The sequence below is a fragment of the Phycomyces blakesleeanus genome, assembly GCF_001638985.1.
Source record: "Phycomyces blakesleeanus NRRL 1555(-) unplaced genomic scaffold PHYBLscaffold_9, whole genome shotgun sequence".
NCBI classification, from domain to species: domain Eukaryota; kingdom Fungi; phylum Mucoromycota; class Mucoromycetes; order Mucorales; family Phycomycetaceae; genus Phycomyces; species Phycomyces blakesleeanus.
In genome coordinates this window covers 1,514,164-1,527,564 of record NW_017265142.1, presented here as the reverse complement: position 1 = coordinate 1,527,564, position 13,401 = coordinate 1,514,164, and the positions used below count along the sequence as shown (strand labels likewise).

The 13,401-nt window shown below is 33.2% G+C and overlaps 3 protein-coding genes across 3 annotated transcripts; 1 reads left to right on the top strand and 2 right to left on the bottom strand.

Moving 5' to 3' along the window:
* Positions 1 to 6,000: 6,000 nt before the first annotated feature.
* On the top strand, positions 6,001 to 8,227 carry PHYBLDRAFT_145021 (hypothetical protein; the record flags this gene model as incomplete). Its single annotated transcript, XM_018431349.1, has 6 exons — positions 6,001 to 6,484; positions 6,560 to 6,615; positions 6,989 to 7,195; positions 7,695 to 7,826; positions 7,890 to 8,006; positions 8,144 to 8,227. 6 exons carry the CDS (start codon positions 6,001 to 6,003, stop codon positions 8,225 to 8,227), a joined length of 1,080 nt encoding a protein of 359 aa, XP_018292627.1.
* A 2,516-nt stretch (positions 8,228 to 10,743) lies between these two features.
* On the bottom strand, positions 10,744 to 11,715 carry PHYBLDRAFT_158723 (hypothetical protein). The gene is made up of 4 exons (XM_018433843.1): positions 11,522 to 11,715; positions 11,155 to 11,313; positions 10,911 to 11,063; positions 10,744 to 10,840 (listed from the first exon to the last, which is right to left on the bottom strand). The coding sequence occupies exons 1-2, from the start codon at positions 11,595 to 11,597 to the stop codon at positions 11,195 to 11,197; spliced, it is 195 nt and encodes a 64-aa protein (XP_018292626.1). The 5' UTR covers positions 11,598 to 11,715; the 3' UTR covers positions 10,744 to 10,840; positions 10,911 to 11,063; positions 11,155 to 11,194.
* A 63-nt stretch (positions 11,716 to 11,778) lies between these two features.
* On the bottom strand, positions 11,779 to 12,949 carry PHYBLDRAFT_67499 (hypothetical protein; the record flags this gene model as incomplete). Its single annotated transcript, XM_018441803.1, has 4 exons — positions 11,779 to 11,940; positions 12,031 to 12,216; positions 12,312 to 12,617; positions 12,674 to 12,949. 4 exons carry the CDS (start codon positions 12,947 to 12,949, stop codon positions 11,779 to 11,781), a joined length of 930 nt encoding a protein of 309 aa, XP_018292625.1.
* Positions 12,950 to 13,401: the final 452 nt, after the last annotated feature.

Sequence of the window (13,401 nt, the reverse complement as noted above, 5' to 3'; positions counted from 1 at the left end):
AATGCACAGAAAAGTCCAAAAAAACTTTTAACTAAAGAACACAAACAAACCGATGATACAACTTGTGCAATAATTGTGCATAAGAGCATTAAGAACAGTACTAGTTAAGCTAACATTGTCAGAAAAGGTGGTGTACACAAATATATAGTTCATTGCATTCTCAAAGCCTACAAAGAAAGCGACTTATACAAAGCTGGTGTACGATCTGATAGACAAAAAAAGCTAAATGAGAGAGACAACAGAGAGATCCTCCATGAGATTAACCGTGATGCAATAGCCACAATGACACCCATTTACAAAAGATTAACTACATCTATGTCAGTAAAAACTCTGCAAAGCTTTTTGCGTGGTGTTAGAATACACTCTCATAAAATGATCTCAAAGCCAAAGATTTCTGAAATCCATTAGAAAAAGCAATTGAAATAGGCAAAAGAATATTTGCATTGAAAATTGACGGATTGGAATGTCATCATCTGGTCTGATGAGTTGAAATTCTGACTCCATGTTAGTGATAGATGCCAAAGAGTTCTCAGGCGTAACAAGATGGGTCTGCAGCCTGACTTTGTCTCACCAACAGTGAAGTTTAAAGGTGACTCTATTATGGTCTGGGGTGCTTCTCTGGCAAGAGCGTTAGAGATTTAAATGTTGTAAAGGAGAATATTGATTCCAAGAAGTACATTGTCATTTTGGAAAAGTCATATCTTCCTTCTTTGAAGACTTTTAAAAAAAACAGCTGGAGGAGATTTAAACTGCATGAAGACAATATCAGCTGCCATAAAAATGCAATGAGCAAGGCTTGGAAAAAGAAGAATTATCTTCAACTTTTGAGTAGCTGACCACCACAAAGTCCAGACCTTAACCCTATTGAGCATATCTGGGCTTATCTGAAGTATAGAATTAAAATGAACAGATATAGACTATATAATGTTCATTATTTGCGTCACGCTGTATGTTATATTTATATATGGAAAATAGGAGAGATTGGGATGACAAGTACTTTAAAACTCTTTTTTATTGATAAGAGATGTTCAGTCAAATCCAATTATTCTAATAAAAGTTATTTTCTCTATGGTATTTATATTTATTGAGATATATCCAGTCACCATGGATATGAGTCATTATAACAGCTTTGCAATAATAGTTTAAGTACTTCTTGAAGATGATCCAATGATGGATCAGACATATTACTCTTATGTTTCAGATAGGACTTCATATTAGATAATCATTTATAACAATTTCTTTGACAGGTACTTCTTTCTGGGTTTGTATATGATATTGGATTTTAAATTATCTCAAATACAACAGTATTTTTCTTATAATCAACAAAAAAAATGTACTCTGCTCATTTTTTTCAAGACCTAAAAAGTGCTGTTGCAAATAACAAAACTAAATATTTTTTCTATTTACTTTGTTAAGAAACAGTTTCTCTACAAAGTAAACAGTGTTGTGAATGAGTATTGATTACTGCTGAATCTGAGAGTAAGACTGAAGGATAAAATAATATCCTCAGCTATTCCAGTCAAATGAATCTCCCTTTATGGTATTATCTAATACACAGATCATCATACACACAATTGATTATTTATTATTATCACCATGACATGGGATATACAAATACATATACATTATATATATGGCACCATTATATTTCATCTACATATTTCTTTTATTATACAAATACTTAATTGAGAGACTGCAACTATAACTATTTAATATTATGAAACATTACCCAAGTATTTGGGTCGGAATACTAAAATATTATCAATAGCATAAATGCTCTTCTTTACCAAAACTCTCGGACTGATCTGACTGGAGAAGTATCATATCAATTGGTCTTTCCAGATATTTCCAGAAGAACAATACTCCTGGAAGATGACTCATCATGATAAAGATTACTTGAGCACACACTGAATTATAAATTAGACAAACATATAAATATCAGTAGATAGTTCCGTGTAGAAAAACAATTGAATTTTATTATTTTTTATTTTTCTTTTGAAATAAACAACCTACACAAGTTCTCACAAATTCTTTTGTTTATATTATATTTGCTTTATTTTCTGCCTACAACAAACAGAAAACATGTTTAGTTTTGACATTTGCAACAGCACTTTTTAGGTTTTGAAAAAAACATAGTATTTGAATTTAATAGCAGAGAAAAAAAATATTGACACTAGATTTTCTATTTATAATGGCAGACAACAAGAATCAATCCTCTAAAATAGTAATACTATGTATCACTCAGTGTTTAAAAGATCTTTTGTCATGAATATATAAAGTTGTGACTGCATAAAGTTCAATATTTAGGATTTTTTAAAAAACTGGCGGACATTTAATGTCATTTTCATATATTAGTATTTGAAATAAAAAAATTGACACAAATCTTGAAATTTACAATTATTAAGAAAATACACTATAAAAGATATTTCTTATTGATATGAATTGAATTGTCTTATATAGTTTTCTAAACTAATACTGCACATTATCCGCAGTAGCTATTATATTATATTTAAATAAAAGAAGAGTCATTATACTGCAGTTAACCATCTTCAGATTTTACAGATTCATCAAAATAATGTCCGACACTTCTATTGTTTTTGATCTGAGCTATTATTCCATTACTATAACACTGTCAAAATTGGTCAAACCCACTGGGAATCATAAACAAAGATAAAAGAATAAAAAGAGGGTAAGAAGATATATAACTTGTATAAAATGAAATAACATTCTCTTTTATATCTTTTCTAAATCTACTCAGCCATTATAAATGTCTGTTTTGATTTCTATTTTACTTTTGTTAAACTATGTGCTTTCTAATTCTTTTGTGAGTAAAACAAAATTATTTTGGTCATTGTTCTCAAAAGAGAATTCTATGTAATTGCCATTCTAATTGATTGACAAGAATTTGGCCATGACACTTGTCTTCCTTTTACTATAATATTATTTCTGATTTATACTATCTTTCAATTCACTGTAAACGTAGCCAAATTGGTTGAACTTTAATAACACAGGAGTATAGCAAATAAGAGAGAGAATAAAAGATGATTTTTATTATTCTGATTTGGGTTATCTTACAGTCAACACTCGATTTAATAATATAGTTAGAAGTCACAGAATTTCATCACTATCACTAAATTGAATGTGATATTTTCTTACTCTGAATTTTTTATAATATTAAAATTCCATTGTATGTGACTGCTGCTTTTCTCATAGCAAGATGATCATATATTACTTTCTATATGTCAAGATCAATAGTAATAAAAGTCATTAAGAATATAGAAATACATTAAATACAAGATGTTGATCTATAAAATAAAGTCAGTATTTTAATAAAATAGGAGCTTTGCTTCCCTCCCCTTTGGGTGGTGGGAGGGGGGGGGGTTGGGGCCATTGGGCTACGTTAAGTTCTATGTAACTGTTCCCTACTGATAATAGTGTACGGCACACAATTACTAAGTAGTATAGGTTTTTACATTTTATTTTGGTGATAAATAGCAAGTAAATTAGAGAACACGTGACCAATTAGAAGGGCTAAATCACATGATCTCTAATTTCATTCTGTCTTTCTAATATGATAATTTTAAAGAAAGATGAATAAATATATTAATAATAAAAGCTGTTTAAAATTACATTCATTAATTAGATATTTATATATTATATAGACAAACACTACAGGAAAAGACAGAAAATATAAGACATATAAGATATATATTCTATTAATAATTGTATATTCTTTTGCTCAACAAGCTATTATAACATCTTTATAATACGATATATAATCTTAAGAACCAATAATAAATGAAACATTATTTGAAACATCTCTGTAAAAAATTGATGATAATGATTGTTTTATATATTTTTAATCTAATAAAACTTAATCAAGCTTACATATCTTCTAAGACATAATAAAAACCAATTGAGTGTATTACCATATTTCACTTTATATTATACAAATGAGCTTATACTTCTTTTAAAAGACAAAAAATATGATTGGTATATTATAAGCATTATGTATTGTTTAATAGTAATATGTTTTATTCAATAATAATATGCTTAATATAAAAGAAATACTGTAAAACATATTTTTACTGTTATCTTTATTCATAAAAATATTTTTACTATAAACTCTTTTTAAACACACACTCACACATACTCACATACCTTCAATCACTTTATTTTTTTAACATGCATAGAGTATTTAATATCTTATACACTTCTTCCAATAACAACAGCATGCCATGAGTTGTGTCTATCTTAATGGAAATCAGAAGCTTGCTATTTGCGATAAGTCTAGACATGGACTTAACCAGGAGCAGTTGAGAGTCTGAGCTAAACAGCAATTTGACTTGCCCAAGCTCCCATCCCAGGCAGCTATATTGAAGCTTTTGCAGAAAGAACTAAAAATGAGTTGAAGAAGATGTTCACCAAAGGGACAACCTACTCTCAGTTGGAAGAAGATGTCTATCAGTTTATTTTGGATATGGAGAGAAAAGCAGTTCCAATCAATGTTCACTCAATCAAAAACTATGCCAAGATAATTGCAGTAAGCAAATACAATATCACACAAGAAAACATGCCGAGCTTCTTAGATGGGTGAATTGTGAAGTTGAAGAAGAGACTCAGTAAAAAGCAGAAAGATGCATGGCAAAAGTTCCTCTGCTTCTAAAGACACTAAAGAAATCAATCTGAGAGTAGAAAAGATAAAGAAGAAGTTGAGAATGTATAAGAGAAAAGATATTTTCAACTTTGACAAAACTGGTCTTTTATATAAGCAGCTACTGGTTTCAACCATATCAACAGCAGCAATTTCTGATTGAAAGGCCAATAAAGTTTGACTAACAGTTGTATTGATTTGCAACTCAGATAGCTTCTGGAAGCTGAAGCCTTTCATCATTAGCAAATATGCAAAGCCTCACTGCTTTGGCAAGAAGAATAATAAGTTATTACACTATTTATATATGCTGAAATCAATAATTTTCTTGGTATATTAAATGTTCTGATTTTATAAAACAGGCCTAGAGTATAACTTTCAGTATTATCACAATAATAAAAGCTGAATGACAGGTGCGATATTTAGAGATATATGCAAGATAATTGACTGTCAAGCAAGAAACTTGGGCAGGAAGATACTTGCTCTGCTTGAAAACGCAGTCTGCCACAATACCCATGACAACTGTTGTGGTGGTTGAAGTTTTTAAGAAGCTGTAAAAGGAAGAATTCAATATTTGAAATGAGGAACAAAGATTTGTGAGAACTTGCGTAGGGTTTGTTTATTGAGAAAGATTTGGTATCAAAGTTTGATGAGATTTCTACACTGAACTACTACTGCTATTTATATTATTTTGGATAGGGAAAGTTATATGACTGGGGTCAGGTAATCGATCCTATTTGAGTCTTAATCAGAGCAATGTGATCTTGGAATAATTAATGTATGATTAATTATTTAAATTTGTGTAGTTCCAATGAAATATTTATATAGAAAGTAAATGTGTTTATGAGTTATAATTTTGCTTATAATAAGTCATTGATGTATCTCAGCACTATAGAAAATAATGTGCAAGGATTTCCAAAAAAAATTGCACATCTGCAAAATCTTTGCACATATTTAAAACTCCTATTAGCCTTTCTAAATTTAGAGCAATTTAAACCATTTTTAGAAGCTCTGTGCTGGTAATCATAATTGTTTTCACTGTACAAATCTGGATAACAATTTCCCTATCAAAGTGCAAATTTCCCCTGCAAAATTATTTGTCACATTTGCTAACTGCATAGTGTTATCTAATTATCTAGTTATTTAGTATAAGGCTGATAATTTTACTACTTGTTACTAGTTTTCCTAAATTAGTCAATTTCGTGCTACCATATGGTTTTCTACAGCCCTTGAGCTTTACAAAGCAGCTCACTTTAGTGATGCGATCAGTTACCAATACCAGAACTCATTTAGAGTATCATAATCCTTTACTCTTTATTTTTTTATTGAATTTAACAAGCAAATTAAACATGTACAACCCAAGCAAGCGTACTATCAAAAGAAGACAGAGAACAGCTGTACCTCAGTTCTTACTGGATTACTTTTCTGAAGATGTTCCAATAAGTGGTTTGAATTATATTCCCACTGAAAACCCATCTGTTCCTGAGGTGGAATTTAGTAGTTCTCGCCTAAAGTATACATATACGCACAAGAAGAGAGCAAGAACCATGGCTATAGCCCCAGTAGAAATGCCTTCCAAGAACATTGCTGCTTCTCAGACTGACTTGAATGTCGAAATTGATTTCGATACATATGAAGCCAGTCAGACCCAGAAAATAAGCCTCTACAACAAGTGGGTAGATTTGCTTCCCCAGTTAGCTGGTTCCTTTCAACGTTACCTTGGAAGATGCAAGGATGGCTGTCTGAATAAGAAGGCTATTGCTCCTTTGTCTCATTTCCTTTGTTCTTGCACAAAGTTCTCTAAGAAAAACATCTACATGTTTTTTTTGCATTGTAAGCAATCGTTATTAATTTTTCAAGAAAAACTGCCCTTAGATTAATATATTAACATCCTATATGTATATACAGCCTCAGAAACATTTGAGGTTGTTTTTTGCGGATGCAAGTCCATTTCCGAGCAGTTGGTTATGTGAAGTTTTATAGAATAAAATCAACAGTAAAAAAGATTGAGACATATATAAGAATACTTTGAGACTGTATATAGGTTGTCTTTATTAAAGAATACAAAGTTGTCCTTTTTATATCAAAACACAATCTGCTTTGTCAGTCACATCTTAATTTCTTAAGTCTGAGTTCATTTAGATATTAGAGAGCTGGTACTGCTATGTTTATAATTTAATCTAATTGCAGTGTCCTCATATTAACTCAGTGCTTACTGAGCTGTCATAATTACAGTACTTACTGTAATTAATTATTGATCTTATTGATTTACCATAAGTAAAATAAATAAATTATTCATTTGTTCTTGTAATGATAGCTGTTTTACTATAGTAGTAGGAATATGTTCTTAGATGTAATAAATCCAACAACCAAGTGTCTGGATCACCACAGGTTGAGATGGGTATGCTCCCTGCTTCCCTCAACAATGTCCAATATGCAATTCATTTCGGACTTCTTGAGTTTATGAGAGACATGCAAGATGTTCTTGCCATCTCTGGCCAGGGCTTGGCCGATCTGTACAATAAGATCAATCTGGGTGCTGAGGTAAGAAAAAAAATTATATATCAGTATGTGTGGTGATCCAGACACTTGGTTGTTGGATTTATTACATCTAAGAACATATTTCTATTATTATAGTAAAACAGCTATCATTACAAGAACAAATGAATAATTTATTTATTTTACTTATGGTAAATCAATAAGACCAATAATTAATTACAGTAAGTACTGTAATTATGACAGCTCAGTAAGCACTGAGTTAATATGAGAACACTGCAATTAGATTAAATTATAAACATAGCAGTACCAGCTCTCTAATATCTAAATGAACTCAGACTTAAGAAATTAAGATGTGACTGACAAAGCAGATTGTGTTTTGATATAAAAAGGACAACTTTATATTCTTTAATAAAGACAACCTATATACAGTCTCAAAGTATTCTTATATACGTCTCAATCTTTTTACTGTTGATTTTATTCTATAAAACTTCACAGTATGTGTCACTAATCGATTTTAAATATTGTGTTAAAATAAAATAAATAGAGACAGATCTCAAAGGTATATTGCCAAAATCTTCTGCATGTCTTCATCAGGCTTACAATAATTATTGAGGCTAAGGTAGAGAAGCTTTCGTTTGGATTTCAGGAATCCAACTGTTGCCCTGCTTGTCCAGATGTAAGTGAATAATATGTCATATTTTACTTGCAACAAAGTATTGAAGTTGTATTTTTATATCAGGTTGACAGCAATGTGACCATTGACGACTATCAATATGTTGCCATGGATGGCAATTTTAGTCTGAAGTGTGAGAGGAGAAAAGATGTAGAGGGTGATGTTGGCGAAAAGTTGGAGCAAGTAGAGACTCAACTCAAGCAGATGTGAATTGGTGACAACGTGGTGAAAATGTATGAGAAGGAGAGGGCTGAAGAAGGCGTAAGTAATAAAAAGTGACAAGATATTAAATACATACTAAGACTTTTCTATACTTATAGGTAGGTCGGTTTGACAGCAACTTCCATGCTAGCTCTAGTGGTTTGGCAAACACTGGAGAAATGACCCTGAATACCCTTGTGTGAAGGTTCATGGTTATATGTGGATATTTAGAGCAATTTTTCATCTCAGCATGTTTTTTGGTGTACATGTTTATAAATTCATGTTGTAATTTTCTATTGGCTCGGATATAATAACCATCCAAGTTATTTTATCATTATTATTATTATTATAAAGTTTGAACTAATAAAGTAAATGTAACACTTGTTTCCCTTTTATCTTAACATTTATAACAAAATAAACACCATGTCCTCTACTTCTGAACTTTATAATAAGAAGTGTTATTGCACAAAATGCAGTGATAATCAACAAGGCTACAGCTTTGTTTCTACACAAACCCTCCAGCGTCACAATAAAAGAGCAAGATATGAAGACATGGAAAGAAGTGAAAGAAGTATGTTTTGTTTTTCATTTTCATTTTCATTTTGGTTATTTTATATAATGTTTTATTTCAATAGATGTATCTGTTCAAAGAAATCTCATGGATATTGATTTTGAAAGTAAGAAACATTAATTGTGATAAAAAGAGGAGTAAACTAAAAATTGAATTCTATATGTAGCTACATCAAACCAACAAACTGGACCCATGGAAGCAATGGGCGGTCAGACCAACTCGCCTGTTTGGGAAGGAGCCCCAATTTCTGACGATGAGGTTGCTTTTAGCAATGAGTCGAATGGTGAAAGCAGTGATGGTGATGAAAATGACAATGATGAAGAAAGCAATGGTGGTGAAGAAAGTGAAGACAATGAAGAGAATATTGTTGAGATTGAAGTCGAAGAATTCGATACTGAAGGTCAGTCCGTGTTAATTAACTAATAAAAAAAGACCCAAAAAAATTCAAGGAAAAGAACCAAAAAAGAAAAATCTGAAAAAAGGGGGGGGGTGTTAATTTTTTTTGTTTTTTTTACAATAGATCCTTTTGCCACCCCAAATATGCCTGAAAATCCGGTACACAGGTTCATTGCTACTTTTGTGGTAATGTTTGCTTCCCGCTATGTGGTCAATAAGGGCACTGTTGTCTTGATCGAGTTCATCAACAAGCTCTTGTCGATTTACGAGCAGGATTTCCAATTGCCCATGAGTCTTTCTGGTCTCCAAAGCATGACAGGATTCTCAGCCATGACAAAAGGGATTAAGAGATTTGTCGTGTGTCAGGATTGCCACAAGGTGTATGAGGAAAGTGTACCTGCTCCTTTGAATTGTGATTTCGTAAAGCTTGGTGCACATACCACCTGTAATTGCAAATTAATGGTCCAATCATTGTCTGGTGGTTTGGTCGCAAAGAAGTCTTATATATATCATTCTCTCACACGTGCTCTTAAAATTCTTTTCCTCTGTCCCAATTTTGAGCAAAAGATCATGCACTGGAACCAAGAATTCAAGATCACTGATACATTGTGTGATGTTTACGATGGTGAAGCCTGGACTGATTTGAAGGACAATGATGATGAAATTTTTGTTGAGCATCCTCGTTCATTGATGCTGACATTAAACATCAACTGGTTCCAGCCTTTCGATGGTACTAGCTATTCCTGCGGTGCTATCTACCTGGTGATTAACAACCTGCCTAGAAGTGAGCACTTTAAAGCAGAAAATACAATCCTTGTTGGCCTCATGCCCAGACCAAAAGAGCCAAAATCAGAAGAGATCAATCATTATCTCAAGCCATTAGTCGATGAAATGATACAGCTCTATCTTGGAATACAGATACTCACCTACCAGCAAACAGATGGTGCAACAGTTCGTGCAGCCTTATTGATGGTTGCATGCGATATACCTGCTGCCAGAAAGACTAGTGGGTTCACCGCGCACAACAGCACATGCACCTGTTACAAGTGCGACAATCAATTTTCTCATCTACCAGGCACTTCTTCTGTCGATTTCCGTGGATTTGATTGTGACCAGTGGCACCATCGAAGTGATAGAGCAAACCGTGTGCATGCTGAGGAGTGGAATAGTGCGAGTACACCCTCAGAAAGGCAGCAGCTGGGGGTTGAATATGGTGTTCGATAGTTGCAGTTGTATCACCTTGGATACTTTGATCTAGTACGTGGAACGATCATTGATCCCATGCATAATCTTTTTCTGGGAACACCAAAGAGAATGATTGAAACATGGACAAAAATCAAAAAAATGAAAAACAATGATCTGCTTGCAATGCAGACAGTTGCAGCAACAATGATATTGCCCAGCGACTATACCAAGCTGAAAACGAAGATAGGAAAGGGCTTTTCCCACATGAAAGCAGATGAGTGGAAGTTTTGGGTATTGATGTACTCTCCCGTGCTTCTAAAACCAGTTCTTCCGTCCAATATGTTCAATGGCTGGATGCACTATGTAAAAGCATGCCATATACTTGTAAAGCCGTCAATCAGTTTCATCGAAATAGACCAAGCACACAGATATCTACAAGAATTCTGTCAATCTTGTGAAGATACATATGAACCAGAAGTCCTCACCTGCAACATGCACCTGCACCTCCATCTTCATGACACAATTCGTGATTTTGGACCCGTGTATGGCTATTGGCTCTTTGGTTTTGAGAGATACAATGGTTTGTTAAAGAATAACAAGACAAACAGAATAGACGGGTTTGAAACAACCTATATGACAAAATTCACTGCAGACGCATACAAAGCTGATTACGTATGAAATACGTTATCATGTCCAAGCCTCATTCCATTCCTTCCTCTTTTTGAAAAACTTACCTCTACAACTGCACCTATAACGACCTATGCCACTTATGCTCCAACCAACCAACAACCTTTCTGACTGCAACAATTTGTAGACTCATCCTTAAGTCGAGCAGCACCTATCAAAGGCAATGAACCACTCCCCCCATCCACCTTTCCTTTACAGTTCTTAAAAGAATCAACAATGAGTGATATTGATTATCCTCAATTGTTAGATTATTATAAAATCGCCTATGCCATGCCCAATCTCATTTCTTACCACGGTGCCAGATTGTCACAATATTTTGTAAATAACCGAATCACAAAATTGAAATCAATTGATCTCCTTGGCCAAACATATATTGGGAACAACAGTTCTGGTAAGCGCGGGTCACTTGTTCAAGCTTTCTTCTGTAGCAGCAATGGCCGAACTTCAAGCCTATATACCGGACAAATTCAGTATCTTTTTATACATTCATTTACTCTGCCTCCTCATCCAAACCACCGAGCATCAACATTACATCAAGACCAGCATTTTTTTGCATACATCCGATGGTATAATTCGACAAATGACAATGAACACAGAGATGAAGGTATTGCAATCTGCTTGCCAGAATTCTCTGCTGATAATTATCACAGCATCTTGCCTGTACATCGCATACACTTAGAGGTCGCAACTGCTGTAGATGTAACTGATATGAACGAAGAAAGAATGCTGGTCATTCCTATGCCAAAAAAATACTATGCCTGAAGCCTTTATGAATAATTATGCACTATAATTTTTTATGAGAATAATTAAATAAAAAACAAAGAACAAGTAATGCCTCTTTATGCATTTTTTTGGTTATTTAAAGTATAAGACGTTATGAATGAAGAAAAAAAGAACAAAAAATATAAACTTTATTTAGGGCCCGTTTCTAAGAGCCCACTGAGAAAACTGTGATGCAATTGCATCAGGGACTGGTCCTTCAACAGTTTCGCCAAAAGTACGTGACAGCAATTGATGACTATTTAAGCCTAAATCAGCTACCACTTTGTTGTCAACAAGTGTGATGAAGTGGTTGTACTATATTAAAGACATTAATATTTTATTCAGTATAATACAATATAATATATTAACTAAATTAAATATTTCAACTTTCAAAAAACTAAGTACCTCATCACTTCTCCAATCTGGACAACAAAGACGAAGCCCACTATAAGAAACATGAGGCGAAGTGCCATCGTCTGACTCACCAACAGACATAGCCTCTTCTATAATGAGACCAGAGCAATCTCTTTTCATCTCGTCATCAATAGCAGTCTTGTTAGACTGGTACGCTGTTTTGCAACGTTTCAAGTGCTGTTGAAAATATTAAATTGGTTTTCTTTTTTTGCTTTAAATTAATGACTTAGATAAGAATTATTCAAATAATAAATAAATAAAGTATAACTTACCTCCTTTTCGCAGCTACTCCTTCTGTTGCAAGCATTGTCTGACTTCTTTTTAGCCTGAGACTTATTAGCTGCACGCTTTCTGCTAGTGAAGTTCGTGTAGACAAAGTCACGAACATCACTTTTTCTCAGTTCTGCTCCTACGAAATTTCTTTCCAAGTAGGCAACGAGGTTTTCTGTCAGCTCAGTGTTTGGCGACTGGTTGAAGTTGACAACCGTGTTCCACCTTGGCTTGCCATTGTTGGCTTGAATTTCAGCCAAATGTTTTGGCTTGAACTTAGGGTCCCACAAATGCTCCCAAAGAAGTCTCTATTGAATCTTGGTAAGTTATTAAAGATATAATTTACTATATGTATGATACATACATAGGCTTTTGTTTTGTTGACTGATTTTGCATCAGAAGCCATGGTGGGAGAACCAGCTACATTCATTTCCATGCTCACAGGAGCAACAGCATGCACTAAAGCCATCGGCTGACTCTGCAAAACAGCAGACACAGGAGTGTTCGAAGTTTTTGCTTTGATATCAGCAACGTCTTTCATGACAGTGGTCATGTCACGATGCAAGATGGCAAGAGAGTTTGTCATCTCTCTCTCAGCAGGAGTGCGTCGAGTGGGATAGCTTTCATTTTGGTTAGACATATTCTATTAATTTAAAAATATAAGTTCAAATATGTATTAACTGTTAATGCTTTTATATTCTTTGAATAAATTTCTATTATACACTACAATTATATTTATTATCAAACATACCAAAATAAAAGACAGAAAAAGATGGGGAGATAGAGAGAGAAAGTGTGAGTATAAGTAAGAATAATTGTAAGAGTGCGTGAGCAAGAGTGAGTAAGATTGTAGCAACAACGTATATTTATATTTCCAAAAAAAAGAATGTCTAGTCTTGATTGATCTTGGTTAAAAGAATATATCTAAAGTAACTTCTTGTATACACACTGTGTAAATTGATACAAAGATTGCTTTTAGATACTACACCATTATATCTATTATGCTTTTTGGATATTTTTTTTGAGTTTCATTTTTTTTAATTACCTATTTTGTTTTTTTTTGTATTTTATTTACTTATTTTTTTATTTTTC